This window comes from Bos grunniens, chromosome 15 (genome assembly GCF_055505025.1).
Source record: "Bos grunniens cultivar Pamir isolate PY7600 chromosome 15, Bosgru_T2T1.0, whole genome shotgun sequence".
Lineage (NCBI taxonomy): Eukaryota > Metazoa > Chordata > Mammalia > Artiodactyla > Bovidae > Bos > Bos grunniens.
The window spans coordinates 63,862,635-63,877,288 of record NC_141179.1 but is presented as its reverse complement, the minus strand read 5'-3'; the positions used below and the strand labels follow the sequence as shown (position 1 = coordinate 63,877,288).

At 36.5% G+C, this 14,654-nt stretch overlaps 1 protein-coding gene and 1 pseudogene across 51 annotated transcripts in view; both read left to right on the top strand.

Annotated features, from left to right (window-relative positions):
- The window catches only part of CCDC73 (coiled-coil domain containing 73), a 153,583-nt gene that overhangs the window by 125,651 nt on the left and 13,278 nt on the right, over window positions 1-14,654 (top strand). For 46 of the 50 annotated variants that reach the window (XR_015142222.1, XR_015142226.1, XR_015142221.1 and 43 more), the window contains 2 exons: window positions 245-355; window positions 4,411-4,545. The exons of 3 other annotated variants lie outside the window; for them this stretch is intronic. Coding sequence is in view for 40 of the 47 variants with exons in the window: in XM_086341021.1 (XP_086197147.1) it covers window positions 245-355; window positions 4,411-4,545 (246 nt within the window). In the remaining 7 variants the exon portion in view is untranslated. The remainder of the gene's footprint in view (window positions 1-244; window positions 356-4,410; window positions 4,546-14,654) is intronic. One more of the 50 variants, XM_086341011.1, reaches the window with a different exon arrangement.
- Window positions 9,634-13,597, top strand: LOC147358381 (splicing factor 3B subunit 6 pseudogene; annotated as a pseudogene). Its single transcript, XR_015142227.1, has one exon. The product of XR_015142227.1 is annotated as a splicing factor 3B subunit 6 pseudogene (transcript).

The window sequence follows — 14,654 nt, the reverse complement described above, 5'->3', positions numbered from 1 at the left end:
ATAATGGCAATGTTTTTATACCCTTTTATAGCCATTTCTTTTTCATAACCTCCCCCTATTTCCTGTTAACTAAACTATAAGCACCTTTCTGTTAATTTATGAAAATTATTGTTGAGATAGCACATTATCACTGATCTGTATGGCACTTTCAGCATGTTAGAAGCAAAGGTCCAAGCAACATAAAACACATCAAAATTCATTAATGTGGTATTGATTATTTTTTGGATAATTAATTTTATTGCAGACCCTTGAAAGAGATAATGAGCTGCAAAGGGAGAAGGTAAAAGAAAATGAAGAAAAGTTCCTTAATCTTCAAAATGAGCATGAGAAAGCACTAGGAACCTGGAAGAAGCATGTAGGTTTATTTAATAGTAAAATTTTTAAATATTTTAAGTAGTTGTAGACATTTAAAATAACAAATGCTAAGAAAATATTGCAAAAATATTGTAGGAATAAAGTCAGACACATTTTCTTCTTGCACTTGTATTTCTAAAAAGTGAATGTTTTTAAAGCTAAATTTAATAAAATTTTCTATAATGCTTTCATACATGAAAAACCACACATATACATGTGTATATTTATATGTATTTTGTATGACTTTTCATAGGTGACAAAAATTAATTTTCCTTTTCATAAACCTATTGATAGTGTTTTAATAAATGGTTATAATAAGGAATTATATCAGTATTATTGTTAGCTGATCTCTTTGGCTTTCCTCAGCAGTTTCATTGAGTCATATTAAAGCCATGTTTAGAACATGTATACAGTAGTTGGGTTCTTTAGTATTAACATTTTATCAAGAGAATTGTTATGTTATTAACATTATTTGCTTAAGGCACAACTCTTTTATTTTACAGTAAATTTTAATTTCAGTGAAGTAGATAATAAAACATGTAAAGTAATATAAAGTTGTGAAATATAAGGTTCACTTTAAAGACTGGTGAACCCAAAATCAGTTGTTCTATTTATTATCTATTTTTATTGCCTTCAATTCTTTTAAAAGAACTAAAAAAAAAAAAATGGAGGGTAATTATTTATAAGTTTATGAAGCTATATTTTGGGAAAGTAAGATATTTTAAAGTATTATACTAGTTATACTATAAAATTCTAACACTGTATTAATATAGTTTGTAATAATATATATCTGTGTACTATTCTGTGGTTGAGTTTGATACAAATTGTTATAAAAGTAATTCTTGATTTTTTGATCCATTTGCAGCTAACATGTTCTCTTAATTTGTATTTTGGAGAGATCAGATTTTCACTGATGAATTTGACAAGTTTTACCAAATTCTCAAAAAGTATTTTGTAATTCATTAGATCAGAATACTATAAAATGCTTAATGATCCCCATATAGGTAAAGTTCATCATTAAGCAACAAACATAGTAATTTTCATTTTAGCTTCAGCTAATCTGCCTTGCATCCTAACACTTCTGTCTCATTTCTAATGTTTAAAAGACCATGGAAATAGTACTGTCAGGGTAAGGAAAACTATGATGTAAAAAGAGACTATAAACTTGAATATGCCAATCATGCCCCCCAAACTTAGTTGAGATAAGAAAAGTAAACGTGTATTTTTCCTAGTGATATTTCAGCTATGTTCCTCCCCTGGGTCGGGGCAGGGGGTGTGGGGAGGGCAGGAGTCAATTGAATTAAGAGAAATAAGCATTCAGCTTTCCTGGTGAGACCTGTTTATAATTTGGATGAAATTGGTTTTGTCTTAGGATTTTTAGCATCTGCATTCATTTCATTTCATGCTTCAGTACTAAACAGAACATAGTTAAATTTTTTAAAAGCTGCTTTGGTTCTATAGGAGTTTTCTTGAGTGGGAGGTCAGATCTACTCTTTAATTGTATTTCTGTCTCTCTGTAAGCATTTCACCACTCTTGAGTGAAGGGTAATTGTAGTATTGCTACTGAGGTCAGATCAAGATAGGTTTTTTAAAAAACTAAAAGATAGTAACAAATATAAGATGAAATCATATATACTGCTGTTTTTTTAAATAGTGAAAGAATACTGTACAAATCAAACAGTGAATATTACTAGACAATATATTTTAAAATTCATAGAAATGTCATAAAGAATGTGGTATGTATACCTGCTTTTATTTGGCCAGTTATATAGCCAATAGATATTTATAGGTAAGACAGTAATAAATGGAGATGTTCAGAAATTATTTAGAGAAAGGGGGTGTCACAAAAGAAATTCAATTCACAACATTTGTTGAGCATCTATTATGTGTTAGGCACTATACTAGGTGCTGGATTTTCAAAGGTGCCTAAAATACAAAGATTATTAAAGAGCTCACACTCTCAAAAGACAGGTAATTATTAACTACAATAGTATGAAGTGTTTTTAGTAGTATTAGTATTAACAAATTACTATGAAAGCACAAAATAAATTGTATTGTTTAACTAGGTTGTAGAAAGTTTTAGAGAAAAGATGGCCCTAGAATTTGGACTTGAAAGATGAATAGGGTTTCACCAGACAGAAGGTGCCTGCTTCCTATACTTCTCACTCCACTCTGTTGGCATTCCATTTAAGAAAGGGGATAATGATGGAGGCATGAGATTGCTTTCTCAAGGATGAATGGTCTGATCTAGAATGTGACATTGCAAATGAGGTTGAAATCATCTTCTGAAGAGTTCTTTTCTAAGTAAATTGAATTTTATTTTATAAGTAATGGGAAGCCATTGAGATTTTTAAAGCAGAAAAGTGACTTAGATCTGCAGTTTAGAAAAATAACTCTTGCAGTAGTATGGAGAATAGCATTATGGGAAGAGATCAATAAGAAGAATATTCTAACCATGAGCCCATGAGGAAGTGAATTAGCGCAACAGTAGTGAGGATTGCAGTCCATGGGGTTGCACAGAGTCGGACACAACTGGGCGACTGAACAACAACAACAGTGAATACAGAGAAAAGAGACAGAGGCAAGAAGGACTGGAGGTAGAATTAGCAGGATTAATCACATTTTATATATAATGGATTTTAAAAGGGAAAGGAGTCAACTCTGATTCTGAGATTAGTATAATAATTTATGCAGATTAGCAGAATAATATCACTAAATGACATAAGGAATGTGAAAGAAGCAGCAGATTTGGTGGATGAAAATGAGTTTAGTTTGGAAATTGCTTAACTTACAGTGACTGCAGGACATCGGACTTGAAATTTATATCATGTATTTGGCAACATGAATCTAATCTTAGGCAAGAGGTTGGGAGATGAGATAGAGATTTAAGACTTACTAGCATAGAGATGGAGAAAGCAATGGCACCCCACTCCAGTACTCTTGCTTGGAAAATCCCATGGACGGAGGAGCCTGTTAGGCTGCAATCCATGGGGTCGCTAAGAGTGAGACACGACTGAGCGACTTCCCTTTCACTTTTCACTTTCATGCATTGGAGAAGGAAATGGCAACCCACTCCAGTGTTCTTGCCTGGAGAATCCCAGGGACAGGGGAGCCTGGTGGGCTGCCGTCTATGGGGTCGCAGAGAGTTGGACACAGCTAAAGTGACTTAGCATAGCATAGCATAGCATAGAGATGAAATTTGAAGGTATAATAAGATCATCTATGGAAGGAGTGGAAGACTTGAAGAGAGGGCTAAAGAAGAAAGAGCTTTGGGGAATGCCAGGATTTTGTGAGTGGTTAATGTGGGAGAGGGAGCCTGACAAGAACAGTGAGAAAGGTAGGAGGATGAAGAGGGAGTGGTACCATGAAATGAAGAAAAGGGGCTGTTTGAAAATAAGTAGTCTACACAGTTGTGCTACAATGCTGTTAAATGGTATGAAACTTGGAACAAGTCCTTTTGCTAATTTGCAGGTCATAATAGAAAAAAAAGTTAGTAGAACATGAGGGCAGAAGTCTGGTTGTTAAGGAGTGAAATTAAAGAAGGAAAGTGATGTCGCTTGTAGTACTTAGTACTCAGTATTCTTCATCTAGTTGAGTTGAAATCTGTGTATCTAATTTGCAACAAGAAAACAAAACTTTAAGAAAGCAATGAAATGGTAACCTTTACAGAATTTTTATAGTAAGTTTTATAAAAGTTAATTAATTTTTCATCTATAACAAGAAGTGATTTAATGTAGTACTTAAGAGCACAACTCCTAGGCTTAGCCTTGCATTTGAATCTTGACTATCACTTTCTTTCTACCTGATCTTGGGCAACTTACTTAACGTCTGTGAGCCTCACATTTCTCACCTGTAAGTTGGGAGCTGATTTTTAAGAGTATGAAATTATGTTTATTAAGTACTCAGCACAATTCAACAAATGGTAGCTTTTAATATTAGTAATTACTTGGGGAATATTTTCATTGTTTACAATTTCTAAACACTTGTGTTAATGAAGTATTTTTATACACAACTAATTTACATACATGTTCATTTTGGTTAAATGTTATATATTAGGTTGAAGAACTTAATGGAGAAATTAATGAGATTAAAAATGAGTTATCATCACTTAAAGAAACTCATACTAAGTTACAAGAAGATTATGATGAATTATGTGATCAGAAAAAGTTTGAGGAAGACAAGAAGTTTGAGGTAAAATTCAAGTATGTGGGGTATAACCTCTTAAAAGAAATTAGGACCATCGATGATTATTTTCTCCATGGTTTATATTTTCACTTTCTCAACTTTTAAAAATGAGTGTAAGCATATAGTCTGTAGTACATTTTAAATTAATTTTTTATACAATATGACATAGGATTAAGAATCATTTCTTGGACATGAATCTTCAATTTCAGCATATACATTTGTGGATAGACAATTTAACATTTTCTTTATTAATGTAGCATTATAAAAAGTCTTAAAATGTGGTAGTATAATTCCTTCAATTTTGTTGTTCTTTTCCAAAATTGTTTTGACTATTGTGAGTCCTTTGCATTTCCATATAACTTTTAGAATCAGTTTTATCAGTTTCTAAAAGAAAAAGTCTATGGTATTTGAATTTGGCTTGTGTTGAATATATAGATTAATTTACAAAGAATTTATATCTTAACATACAATTCATGACATGGTATATCTTTGTATTTATTTAGATTTTCTTTAATACCGCTCAGAAATGTTTTGTAGTTTTCATTGTATAGGTCTTGCAAGTATTTTGTTAAATTTACCCCTGAATATTTCATGTTGTGGGCTCTTAGTATAAGCAGTATTTTTAATATGAGTTTTTCTAATTGTTTCTTGCTATGAGATAGGGTTAAAACTGATCTTTGTACATTGACTTCGTATTCTTTTACCATTTTAATTAATTCGTAGTATGTTTTTCTTGGTTGAACTTTGGAGTTTTCTTTGTACATAGTATGTTGTCTGAGAATTTAAGGCAGATGAATTTTACATCTTTTTCTTCTCTATGCATTTTATTTTTTCCTCAACTTACTGTACTACACTAGCTAGGACTCTTAGGTACAGTGTTAAATAAAGTTGTAAAAGTGGACATGATTGCTTAACTTTTCATCTTAGATGTCTTTCATCATTTCATAGTCTATTGAAAGTGAAAGTGACAGTCACTCAGTCATGTCTGACTCTTTGCAACCCCATGGACTATATAGTCCATGGAATTTTCCAGGCCAGAATACTGGAATGGGTAGCCTTTCCCTTCTCCAGGGTATCTTCCCAACCCAGGGATTGAACCTAGGTCTCCAGCATTGCAAGCAGATTCTTTACCAACTGAGCCACAAGAGAAGCCCAAGAACACTGGAGTGGGTAGCCTATCCCTTCTCCAACAGATTTTCGTGACCCAGTATTAGTCATAGATTTTTTTTTATATGTGCTCTTTATCAGATTGAAATTTCCATCTGTTCCTAGTTTGCTGAGTTTTTATCATGAATAGGTATTCAGTTCAGTTCAGTTCAGTCGCTCAGTTGTGTCCGACTCTTTGCAACCCCATGAATTGCAGCACGCCAGGCCTCCCTGTCCATCACCAACTCCCGGAGTTCACTCAAACTCACGTCCATCGAGTCGGTGATACCATCTAGCCATCTTATCCTCTGTCGTCCCCTTTTCTCCTGTCCCCAATCCCTCCCAGCATCAGAGTCTTTTCCAATGAGTCCACTCTTTACATGAGGTGGCCAAAGTACTGGAGTTTCAGCTTTAGCATCATTCCTTCCAGAGAACACCCAGGGCTAATCTCCTTTAGAATGGACTGGTTGTATCTCCTTGCAATCCAAGGGACTCTCAAGAGTCTTCTCCAACACCACAGTTCAAAATTTTGTTAAGTGCTTTTTCTGTATCTGTTGATAAGATCATTCTGTTTTCTTTATTCTGTTAATGTGTCAACATTAACAATTAATTACATTGATTGATTTTCAAATATACCTTGCATTCCTGAGATATCTATTGTCCTTTTAATATATGGCTAGATTTGCTAATGCTATGTCAGGGGTTTTGAATTGATGAGGAATATTGATCTGTAGTTTTTGTTCATTTTTTCTTTTCATGCTTTTGGTCTAGTTTTTGTATCGGAGTAATAGTAGCCACCAGCCATGCAGCAGGGTTACTGCAGGGTTGGGGGCACTGAGTGTAGCAGTACCTACATGGGATCTTTTGAAGGAGGTCTCCATTATATTCATTACCTCCACCACAGTTTGGCCCCAGGTAAATAGCGGGGAGGGAACACAGTTCCACCCATCAACAGAAAATTGGATTAAAGATTTACTGAGCATGGCCCCGCCCATCAGAACAAGACCCACCAGTCATTCACTCCCATCAGGAAGCTTCCATAAGCCTCTTATCCGTCACCATCAGAGGGCAGACAAAATGAAAAGCATAATCACAGAAAACTAACCAGTCTAATCACATGGACCACAGCCTTGTCTAACTCAGTGAAACTATGAGCCATGCCATGTAAGGCCACCCGAGATGGACAGGTCATGGTGGAAAGTTCTGACAAAATGTGGTCCACTGGAGAAGGGAATGGCAAACCACTTCAGTATTCTTGCCTTGAGAACCCCATGAACAGTATGAGAAGGCAAAAAGATAGGACACTGAAAGATGAACTCCTCAGGTCAGTAGGTGCCCAATATGCTACTAGAGATGAGTGGAGAAATAACTCCAGAAAGAATGAAGAGACAGAGCAAAAGAAAAAATATCATCCAGTTGTGGATGTGACTGGTGATGGAAACAAGGTCTGATGCTGTAAAGAGCAATATTGCATAGAAATCTGGAACGTTAGGTCAATGAATCAAGGCAAATTGGAAGTGGTCAAACTGGAAATGGCAAGAGTGAACATCAACATTTTAGGAATCAGTGAACTAAAATGGACTGGAATGGGTGAATTTAACTCAGTTGACGGTTATATCTACTACTGTGAGCAAGAATCCCTTAGAAGAAATGGAATAGCCATCATAGTCAACAAAAGAGTCCGAAATGTAGTACTTGGATGCAGTCTCAAAAACGACAGAATGATCTCTGTTCATTTCCAAGGCAAACCATTCAATATCACGGTCCAAGTCTATGCCCCAACGAGTATTGCTGAAGAAGCTGAAGTTGAACGGTTCTGTGAAGACCTACAAGACCTTTTAGAACTAACACCCCAAAAAAGATGTCCTTTTCATTATTGGGGACTGGAATGCAAAAGTAGGAAGTCAAGAAACACCTGGAGTAACAGGCAGATTTGGCCTTGGAGTACAGAATGAAGCAGGGCAAAGGCTAATAGAGTTTTGCCAAGAGAACGTACTGGTCATAGCAAACACCTTCTTCCAACAACACAAGAGAAGACTCTACACATGGACATCACCAGATGGTCAACACCAAAATCAGATTGATTATATTTGTTGCAGCCAAAGATGGAGAAGCTCTATACAGCCAGCAAAAACAAGACCAGGAGCTGACTGTGGTTCAGATCATGAACTCCTTATTGCCAAATTCAGATTTAAATTGAAGAAAGTTGGGTAAACCACTAGACCATTCAGGTATGACCTAAATAAAATCCCTTATGATTATACAGTGGAAGTGAGAAATAGATTTAAGGGACTAGATCTGATAGAGTGCCTGATGAACTATGGATGGAAGTTCATGGCATTGTATAAGGGATAGGTATCAAGACCATCCCCAAGAAAAAGAAATGCAAAAAAGCAAAGTGGCTGCCTGAGGAGGCCTTAAAAATAGCTGTGAAAGGAGGAGAAATGAAAAGCAAAGGAGAAAAGGAAAGATAAAGCCATTTGAATGCAGATTCCAAAGAATAGCAAGGAGAGATAAGAAAGCCTTCCTCAGTGATCCAGGCAAAGAAATACAGGAAAACAGTAGAATGGGAAAGACTAGAGATCTCTTCAAGAAAATTAGAGATACTAAGGGAACATTTCATGCAAAGATGGGCTCAATAAAGGACAGAAATGGTATGGACCTAACAGAAGCAGAAGATATTAAAGACGAGGTGGCAGGAATACACAGAACTGTACAAAAAAGATCTTCATGACCCAGATAATCACAATGGTGTGATCACCACCTAGAGCCGGACATCCTGGAATGTGAAGTCAAGTGGGCCTCAGGAAGCATCACTATGAACAAAGCTAGTGGAGGTGATGGAATAATTTGCGCTGTTTCAAATCCTAAAAGATGCTGCTGTGAAAGTGCCACCAAATTTGGAAAACTCAATATGCCAGCAAATTTGGAAAACTCAGCAGTGGCCACAGGACTGGAAAAGGTCAGTTTTCATTCCAATGCCAAAGAAAGGCAATGCCAAAGAATGCTCAAACTACCGCACAATTGTACTCATCTCACACGCTAGTAAAGTAATGTTCAAAATTCTCCAAACCAGGCTTCAATAATACGTGAACTGTGAACTTCCAGATGTTCAAGCTGGTTTTAGAAAAGGCAGAGGAACCAGAGATCAAATTGCTAACATCCGTTGAATCATCGAAAAAGCAAGAGAGTTCCAGAAAAACATCTATTTCTGCTTTATTGACTATGCCAAAGCCTTTGACTGTGTGGATCATAATAAACTGTGCAAAATTCTGAAAGAGATTCCAGACCACCTGACCTGCCTCTTGAGAAATCTGTATGCAGGTCAGGAAGCAACAGTTAGAACTGGACATGGAACAACAGACTGGTTCCAAATAGGAAAAGGAGTACATCAAGGCTGTATATTGTCACCCTCCTTATTTAACTTATATGCAGAGTACATCATGAGAAATGCTGGGCTGGAGGAAGCCCAGAAGAAACGCTGGAATCAAGATTGCTGGGAGAAATATCAATAACCTCAGATATGCAGATGACACCACCCTTATGGAAGAAAGCAAAGAACTAAAGAGCCTCTTGAAAGTGAAAAAGTTAGCTTAAAACTCAGCATTCAGAAAACTAAGATCATGGCATCCAGCCCCATCACTTCATGGCAAATAGATGTGGAAACAGTGTCAGACTTTATTTTTTGGGGCTCTAAAATCACTGCAGATGGTGACTGCAGCCATGAAATTAAAAGACACTTACTCCTCGGCAGGAAAGTTATGACCAACCTAGATAGCATATCAAAAAGCAGAGACATTACTTTGCCAACCAAGGTCCATCTAGTCAAGGCTATGGTTTTTCCAGTAGTCATGTATGGATATGAGAGTTGGACTATAAGGAAAGCTGAATGCCGAAGAATTGATGCTTTTGAACTGTGGTGTTGGAGAAAACTCTTGAGAGTCCCTTGGACTGCAAGGAAATCCAACCAGTTCATCCTAAAGGAGATCAGTCCTGAGTGTTCATTGGAGTGTTCAGTCCTTCCAAGGACTGATGCTGAAGCTAAAACTCCAGTACTTTGGCCACCTGATGCGAAGAGGTGACTAATTTGAAAAGACCCTGATGCTGGGAAAGATTGAGGGCAGGAGGAGAAGGGGACGACAGAGGATGAGATGGTTGGATGGTATTACGGACTCAATGGACATGAGTTTGCGTAAACTCCGGTAGTTGGTGATGGACAGGGTGGCCTAGCGTGCTTCAGTCCATGGCGTCTCAAAGAGTCAGACGTGACTGAGCAACTGAACTGAACTGAATACTAGCCACATAAATTGAATTGGAATGTGTTCCTTCCTCCTTAAAGAGTATTGTGTTGAACTGCTGTTGTTTACTAAATATTAGATACAATTCATTGGTGAGACTATTGAGGCTTTTTCTTTGTGGGAATATTTTCAGAAACAAATTTAGCTTTTAAATTATCAGATTATTCAGATTTTCAATTTCTTCATATGCCAGTGTGCAGAAAACAGTTGACATAGCAGGTTTGCAAAAGGCCTCTGGAAGACCTGCTTGTCAGTTTGGCTGTTGACTGATAACTGGAAATTGGATTTGGGGAGGGTTCCCACCATTTCCTAACAGACAGGAGTGATTCACTGTGCTTAAACTATTAAGTAGTTTACTTTGAATGTCTGCTTTCTTTCTGAAAGTCAGTAGTTTTCGTACATGCAAGGCAGAGAGTGACCAGCGGCCAATTAAGCTTTGAGCACCAAGTCTCTAATGAGCTTCCTAGTAGACAAAAGTCCACATTTGTGGTCACAATTATTGCTGCAGGAATTAAGCATGTCCTCTGTGACTTCACTAGGAGAAGACTCTTTTTATTTTTTGGAAATTGAATAAATTTATTCAGTTCAATTCAGTTGCTCAGTCATGTCCGACTCTTTGTGACCCCATGGACTGCAGCACTCCAGGCTTCCCTGTCTATTGCCAACTCCCGGAGCTTGCTTAAACTCATATCCATCAAGTCAGTGATGCCATCCAACCATCTCATCTTCTGTCATCATTATGTAACGTTTTATGTGGGGAAGAACTTATAGAACTTAGTTCCAAAATTCATGTGAGAGTGAAGGGAGAGAGTAAATGACACAAACAGGAGATACAAATCAGCTGATTTCAAATTCAGATTATACCTACATGCCATAAGAGAGGACTCTTGAAAGAAGTTTGTACCTCGTTTCTTCCAGACTTCATCTCTTGTGCCTTTTCCCTTTGTTGATTTTGCTTTACAGTCTTTACTGTTATAAATCTTAGGAGTACAACTGTATATTGAGTTCTTTGAGTCCTTATATCAAATCACCAAACCTGGGGGTGAACTTGGAGACCTCCAGCACTGTCAATTTTGCTGATTTTTCTCCTTCAAGGGACTTGTCATTTTCATCTGAGTTATCAATTTATTGGTTATTGGCCCTTCTTCTTCTCTAATATAAACATTTAAAGCTATTAATTTTCCTCTAAGTACTGCTTTAGCTTCACTCTACAAATTCTGATGTATAGTGTTTTCATTCTTACTCAGTTGAACGTATTTTAAAATTTCTCTTGTGAGCTCTTTGACCCATGAATATGAGTTGGATCTATAACCTTGCCGTTTAATTTCCAAATATTTAAGAATTTTCCAAGTATCTTTCTGTTAATGATTTCAAATTTAAGTAAGACTTTTTTTTTTTTCCCCTATACCAAGACTTGTTTTTGGCCAAGTATATTGTCTGTCTTGGCAAATACTTCATATATTCTTGAAAAGAATGTATATTCTGTTGTTGGTTGGTGGAATGTTTTATAAATGTCAGGTCAGTTTGGTTGATAATATTGTTCAAATCTTCTTTATCCTTACTGATTTTTTGTGTACTTGTTCTGTCAGTCAATGAGAAATCATTAATTATAATTGTGAATTTATATTTCTCTTTTCAGTTCTGTCAGTTTTTGTTCACGTGTTTTTAAGCCCTGTTATTAGATGTATACACAGTTATTATTACTTTCTGATTAATTAACCTTTTTATCATTTAACATGTCCATCCTTATCCTAGTAATATTATTTTGTCTGGTATTAGTAAGCTACTGCATCTTTTATGATTAGTGTTTGCATTATGTATTTTTTTTCACCTTACTTGTGTGTAAGGTGGAGAAGGCAATGGCACCCCACTCCAGTACTCTTGCCTGGAAAATCCCATGGATGGAGGAGCCTGGTGGGCTGCAGTCCATGGGGTCGCTAAGAATTGGACACGACTGAGCGACTTCATTTTCTCTTTTCACTTTCATGCATTGGAGAAGGAAATGGCAACCCACTCCAGTGTTCTTGCCTGGAGAATCCCAGGGACGGGGGAGCCTGGTGGGCTGCCGTCTATGGGGTCACACAGAGTCGGACATGACTGAAGTGACTTAGCATAGCGTAGCATGCATGTAAGGAGTAGATCTCACATGGCAAGAGAATTTTAGCTGAGTTGTTAAAAATAACTAAGAATTTCCAGATAAAGATTTAAAATAGATGAAATAGCATGAGCAAAGAATCAGAAATGTGAAATATCGTAATTCAGTATGTAAACTAGATGTCTGTTAGCGAGGCTGCTGTAGAGGTTGCTAGCAGTGCAGTAAGTATCAGGAGAAGAGTTGAGAAGAGACTGAAGACAGACTATAAATGGCTGTATAGACTGTTCGTGGAACTTTGTTCTTGACCATGTCATTTGGGGGATTTTAAACAAGGGAGTAAAGTGATTAGATTACTTTTTTAAAAATATCATTTTGGTGATGATATGATTAGACAGTGAGACAAAGCTAAGACACAGGTCCCGGCTTGGAGAATACTGAAGTGGTTCAGGCAGGAGATATTTATTGCTGTTTTAATATTCATAAATGTACTATAGCTTGTAATATTACTTGTAAGTGGCAAGTAATTCCTACTTCTGATTGATTATAAAATGAATATAGACTTCCTTCATAAGAAGTTGATCAGCATTATTTTATTTAATCGGACTATAAATCATGTTTTTAAGAAATGTAGATAGTATAGACACTTTAAAATAAGAAAGTGCGTCGAGTTAGAACAGCTTCCGGCGGGGTCTGGATGTTGATGTCCTGTATCTGATGCCTTGTTGCGCTTGAAAGTAAGCGAGCTCCAGAGGAGTGTGGAGAAATTCAAGTCTTTGCTGCTGTAACTTCATCAGCCCGCCAAGATGGCGATGCAAGCGGCCAAGAGGGCGAACATTCGACTTCCACCAGAAGTAAATCAGATTTTGTATATAAGAAATTTGCCTTACAAAATCACAGCTGAAGAAATGTATGATATATTTGGGAAATATGGACCTATTCGTCAAATCAGAGTGGGGAACACACCTGAAACTAGAGGAACAGCTTATGTGATCTATGAGGACATCTTTGATGCCAAGAATGCATGTGATCACCTGTCAGGATTCAATGTTTGTAACAGATACCTTGTGGTTTTGTACTATAATGCCAACAGGGCATTTCAGAAGATGGACACAAAGAAGAAGGAAGAACAGTTGAAGCTCCTTAAGGAGAAATATGGCATCAACACAGATCCACCAAAGTAAACGTTTTCTGCATTTTCACTTTGGACTAAAACCACTATTTTTTTTTTTTTAATGCTGAATATTGTGATTTCTTATTTGAGATTGAAAAAGACCCACTTGAAACTGATATATGTTAGAATATATTATGTTAATAAACTTGTAGCTTTTGGTAAAACAACAAAAAAAAATAAAATAAAATAAGAAAGTGAAGATCATGCATAACCCCAGCCACCCAGAAATTATTAAAATTATGGTATATGACTTCCAGAGTTTTCCTGTACATCAGTTTGTATAGAAACAAATAGACATTCATATATATGTACTTCTTAAAAACTAAAATAAAATCATACTTTCTCTGATGTTCTGTAGACCATTTTTATTTAGAAATTTATTTTATTGTGGTAAAATATATAACATAAAATTTGCCATTTTAAAGTGTTAAGTTTAAAATTACAATTATAACTCAATGGCATTAATTACAGCTACAATGTTGTATAGTCATCACCACTGTCTATTTCCAAAATTTCATCATCCCAGACAGAAACTGTGTAACCATTAATCAATAACTTCTGATTTCCCTGTCTCCTCAGGTCCTGGTAGCCTCTCATCTACTTCCTGACACTGAATTTGTCTATATATTTTATATAAGTGGTATTATACAATATTTGTCCTGTTTGGTTTCTTTTATTTAGATGATGCTTTCAGAGTTCATGCATGTTGTAGCACTTCATTCCTTTTTATGGTGGAATTCCATTGTTTGAATATACCACATTTTGTGTGTTCATTCTTCTGTTGATGGACACTTGGGCTTTTACCTTTTGGCTGTTGTGCTGTTTTGAACATTGACATGCAACTAGCTGTTTGAATCTCTAGTTTTAATTTTTGGAAGGTACATACCAAGGAGTGACACCAAGTGATTTCCACTTCCTGGTATTCATGTTCTATTGTAATACCCTCCATAGAGTTGGAGTTGGATCTAGTAACTTGCTTCTAGTTAATAGACTACAGCAGAAGTGATGCAATGTTACTTCTGAGATTAGGTTATAAGAAGACTGTGGTTTCTGTCTTGGGTGAACACCCTGTCTCTCAGTCTGTCTCTCTCTCTCCGTCTCTCTCTCTCTGAGACATATAAAAAAGTCCCAGCTATCCTACCAGAGAGCCCATATAGTGGAGACGCCCTAGAGGATAAAAGGCCACATAAAAGAGAACTGGGCACTCCAGCCAACAGCCAACACAACTGTTACCCATGTAAGTGAGCCTTCTAGAGGCAGAAGTTCCAGCCCCAAGTTTCAGATGATAGCTTGACTAGACACTCATGAGAGACCGGGGTCAGAACCATCAAACCAAGCCATTCCTCATCCATCTAAAAGATGAGATAGTAAATGTTTGCTATTTTAAACCACTGTTAACTCTTAA